At 50.5% G+C, this 4,919-nt stretch overlaps 1 protein-coding gene across 1 annotated transcript; it reads left to right on the top strand.

Moving 5' to 3' along the window:
• The first annotated feature begins 1,872 nt into the window (after positions 1-1,872).
• On the top strand, positions 1,873-3,500 carry LOC117836308 (lecithin-cholesterol acyltransferase-like 1). Its single transcript, XM_034715713.2, has 2 exons — positions 1,873-2,361; positions 2,543-3,500. Exons 1-2 carry the CDS (start codon positions 1,892-1,894, stop codon positions 3,423-3,425), a joined length of 1,353 nt encoding a protein of 450 aa, XP_034571604.1. The 5' UTR covers positions 1,873-1,891; the 3' UTR covers positions 3,426-3,500.
• The last annotated feature ends 1,419 nt before the right edge of the window (positions 3,501-4,919 follow it).

The raw sequence follows: 4,919 nt of genomic DNA on the forward strand, positions 1-4,919 counted from the left end.
TACTGGTGCGGAAGATGTAGATATGCGTCGGTGCAGTGAAGACGATCACGTAGTCGTACGTAGTCGATCAACGTAGTCGTACGTAGTTGATCACGTCACGTCCAGCAGCTCCCACGTGTAGCAAGATCGCCTCCGGTGCCGCGGCTCGTCGTCAGCTCGTCGTGGCACGTCGGCGGCTCGTCGATGGCTCGTCCAAGTGCTGCAGGCGCAACACCTCCAAGGTGTCCACACGTGCAGGGAGGAAGCGTCGCAAGCCGGACTGCTAGATCCGCGAGTTGCAACAGGCGAGGGCGTGGGAGGCGCGGCAGATGTGTTTCGCCAAAAGGTGTAAACCCTAGGGCGCCCCCACCCCTCTATTTATAGAGGTTCCTGATGGGCCTCTGGATCCGAGGCCCATTAGTACTCCTAAACCTAATCCAACTCGGATCAGATCCGAATTGGGCTTCCAGCCCCTTAAGTGTGTGACCCTATGGGTTCGGATACGTATAGACATGGCCCGAGTACTCCTACTCGGCCCAATAGTCGGTAGCGGCCTCTAGCAAGACGTGCCAACTCCTATACGCATACGAAGATTATATCAGACGAACCATCACAACATGATATACATGCTATTCCCTTTGCCTCACGATATTTGGTCTAGCTTCAAGCCGACCGCTCTTTCTCGATCCTGTGATTCGGAATCCCTTTGTAGGTTAACTCTTAATCGTACGTAGCATGGCCATGCATTTTCGGATCCGATCACTCGAGGGGCCCAGAGATATCACTCTCAATCAGAGAGGGGCAAATCCCATCTTGATTGACCATGTCTCATAGCATGCTTCTTGACAAACCCGAAAGCTACCTTTATAACTACCCTGTTACGGCGTAGCGTTTGATAGCCCCTAAGTAGGTCGATCCACATCTAGAATACATGCGACAATCTCAGGTCTAAGGACAAAGCGTATATGTTGTTTAAAGAGAGAACTACTTCTCATGTTGGGTCAGTCCTAACACATGTCTCCACATGTGTCCACATTATTAGTTCAACATCTCCATGTCCATGACTTGTGAAACATAGTCATCAACTAATACATGTGCTAGTCTAATATTCATGTGTGTCCTCACATGAACTCCGACCAGGGACAACTTTAGAATAACCATACAAGTAAAGAGTTTCACATACAATTCACATAATTGCAAATCAATTCAAGTAGCCTTTAATGGATATTCAAAGAACACAATATACAAATCATGGATACAAATGGAATATCATCATCTCTATGATTGCCTCTAGGGCATACCTCCAACATGGAGGTGCAGCGGAATCTAAGGGGTGGCGGCGCAGTAGTACGAGGTGCGTGGCTTCACCTCTCTCTCTAGGCGAGGGCGGCCGGTGACGCGAGGGGGCTAGCGGAGCGCGTCGCGAGGGCAGCTAGCCGGGCGAGGGCCGGGACCAGGCTCGGTCAACGAGGAGGAAGGGTAGCTGATGGTGATGAGGAGGAATGGCGGCTTTCTCTCTTTGGTGCGGGGCTCAGGTGTTGTGCATCCGGGGGCTCTAGCACTCGGGTAGACGGCAGTGGGGTGCGGCCGGGGCTCTATTCGGCGGATTTCTTTTTTTTTAATTTTTTAATACATGTTTAGTACTTGTTATTTGATCCAGTACTAAAGAATCTCTTAGTACCGATATAGCAGTACCGGTTGCACAACGGGACCGGTTGGATTTCCGAGGGGGGGGGGGGGGTGGTGTTTGTCCGAGACCGGGAGCAGGCGGCGTCTGAAAAGCCCCTTCACGCGTTACAGAAGTGAAAGCGACTACTAAGCGGCAACAAAGCTAGTGGAGCCTTCACTTAGCTTTCCACAGGGATTAAATACTAACTCAAACGTACGCAAGTACGCTATATACACATACATAATGGGACGCACTATTTTCTCCTTTCTCCAATCTCCATCGTTACCCAACAGCAGAGCTTGTTTCTCAATGGACGGCCAAGCCCAACTGCTCCTTGTCCTCCTGGTCGCCTCGGCCACCTGGCCCTTCTCCGTCGGCTCACTGGCGCGTGTAGCTGACGACCTCCACCCAGTCGTCCTGCTGCCCGGATACGGCTGCAGCCATCTCGACGCGCGGCTCACCGACGAGTTCGAGCCCGCCTCCGCGGCGCCGAGCTGCGGCGGCGCGCTGAAGGGGAAGACGGGATGGTTCCGGCTGTGGAACAACCGCACGGCGCTGCAGGAGGATCCCGCGCTGGTGCCGTGCTACGCGGAGCTGCTGCGGCTGGTGTACGACCCCGTCGCCGGCGATTACCGCAACGTGCCCGGCGTTGAGACCCGCGTCGTGTCCTTCGGCACCACGCGCGGCTTCGGCTCCGACGATCCTGGTTCAAAGTAAGATATCCTTGCTATCCAAAGACTGCACTAATGACTTCACTTCTCCAAGAATGAAATAAAATTCAGGTGGGGGATTCTCTCCCCCTCCCGTTGACCTTAAAAAAAAATCCAAGAATGATATGTGCTCAAACCCATGAATTTATTTCTACTTTATTCTGAGCTGTCGCGCTTTTCACAGGACCGGCTGCATGGGGAAACTTGTTGAGACATTGGAAGGAGTCGGGTACAGGGAAGGCAAGAACCTCTTCGGCGCGCCCTACGACTTCCGATACGCGCCGGCGCCGCCCGGCCAGGCGTCCAGCGAGTTCTCCTGCTTCCTCTCAAGCCTTAGGGTGCTCGTGGAGAAAGCAAGCAAGAGGAACGGGAACATGCCGGTCATCCTCGTGACGCACAGCCTCGGAGGCCTCAACGCCAACGCCTTCCTCAGCCGGAGCCCCCTGGCGTGGCGCAGGAGGTACGTCAAGCACTTCGTCATGGTCTCCACCGGCGCCGGAGGCAGCGTGTTCGGGCTGCGGTTCAGCAGCTCGTCGTCGTCGTCACCGACAGACCCGCTGTCGTTCGCCAACACCACCAGGAGCTTCGCGACCGCGTTCTCCGTCCTGCCGTCGCCCAAGGTGTTCGGCCACGCGCCGGTGGTGGTCACGCGAGCCAAGAACTATTCCGCCTACAACATACCGGAGTATCTCAGGGCCAACGGTTTCTCTGACGGCGAGGTGGCGCGCTACGTGACGAGGGTGCTGCCGGTGTCGCTGAATTTCAGCGCGCCGGCGGTGCCCATGACCTGCATCAACGGAATCGGCGTGCCGACGCCGGAGAAGCTGGTGTACTGGGACGGCGACTTCGGCGCCAAGCCTGACCAAGTGGTTTACGGCGACGGCGATGGGGCCATCAACATAGCGAGCATGCTGGCGTTGGACGCGCTGATCGGGGCTGATCCGGAGCAGGATTACTTCAAGTCCCTTCTGATTCACAACACGAGTCACGTCGGCGTCATCTCGGATAGTTTTGCTCTCGAGCGTCTGGTCAATGAGGTTCTTGAAGCAAATCGTGCCATTGTTTAGAATCTGATTTGTGTAGCTCTGGCTTTGAGACCCTATATGATTTCTAGCTTAAAGAATAAAATAAAATGTTTTAAACATGCGTGTTTCATCCAAAATAATAGGAAAGTTACTCAACAAAATATCTTCGATGATGTTCGTGAAGCAAATCGTGCCATTTTTTAGCCTGCTGCTTGACTTTCTACATAAAACCAGCTGTACTGCCTTGTACGTTGTGGATGAAATTGTGGGTCCAGATTGCTCCTCCCTCCTCTCACGTTTCTTTTTTTAATAAAAGAAATAGTCCCGACCTCTACAACCGCATACAACCAAGTTCTTACGTCATCTAAAAAAGAAATAAGTACACATAGAGCATGAAAAATTTTAAAAACTTAGTCTATTATTGACTCTCCGTCTATTCTTGCAAATTTCATTCTTGCAAATTTCTACATGAGCATGAGCATTGATTTGCAACTCCCTGGGATTATCAAGATTACTTCAATGCTTTGAGTAGCCCACTACATGGCTAAGATACCACTTGCCCCGATCTAGAGCGAGCTAGCGCAATGTTCCTCGCTAGTGCGCATAGCGTCCTGGAGTGGACCAAGAAGCAGCTTGCGTTATCAAAGATCCGGTGATTCCTTTAATTCTTTCCATATGCTACGCATGATGTCAATGGCGACTCTCCATTAAAGGAACACCATTGTTCCTTATTTTTTGAATTATTTTAAACACATAAATGGTCTAAACACATACATGGTCATGCCTTAGACATTTTTACTGTACAAATTCTAGGATAACCGTAGAAAAATAATTGAAAGGATTATTCAGGGGAAAACACTACTACTGCAGACACTATAGTAAATGCCTAAAACTCATCAAGAAATGGCAAAAACTCATCAAACCCTATGCACAACCATTTTTTTGTTAGTCAAACATAGGACCTTTTACCTGACTAACCATGTTGAGCACACGAAGGTGCTTTTGTGACTTACAAAAAGGAACAACAGCTTCCATCGCCTCATGGACCACTTAACTCCATTACTCTGATTGTGGACACTTTAGTAGTGTCGACTCTGATGATTGTGTACATTTTAGTAGCATCAACATTATTCAAAGGTACAGATTCTAGGATGATGGAATAAAAATAAGTAAGGATTATTCAGGAGAAAACACTACTGCCGAGAGGAAGTTGCCACTACTAAAAAACTGACCTCTCATACCTAACCTTAGTACCGGTTGCGTTTGAAACCGGTATTAATGTTAGCATTAGTACCAGTTCCAAAGGATACTATCTGAGCGCGCCACGAGGACCCCTTTAGTACCGGTTGGGAGCAACAGCTGATACTAAAGGGTGAGCATTAGTACCGGTTGCGTTTGAAACCTGTATTAATGTTAGCATTAGTATCGGTTCCAAAGGATACTGTCTGAGCGCACCATGAGGACCCCTTTAGTACCGGTTGGGGGCAACAACTGGTACTAAAGGGTGAGCATTAGTACCGGTCGGTGACCGGTACT

Source organism: Setaria viridis, chromosome 9 (assembly GCF_005286985.2).
Source record: "Setaria viridis chromosome 9, Setaria_viridis_v4.0, whole genome shotgun sequence".
NCBI classification, from domain to species: domain Eukaryota; kingdom Viridiplantae; phylum Streptophyta; class Magnoliopsida; order Poales; family Poaceae; genus Setaria; species Setaria viridis.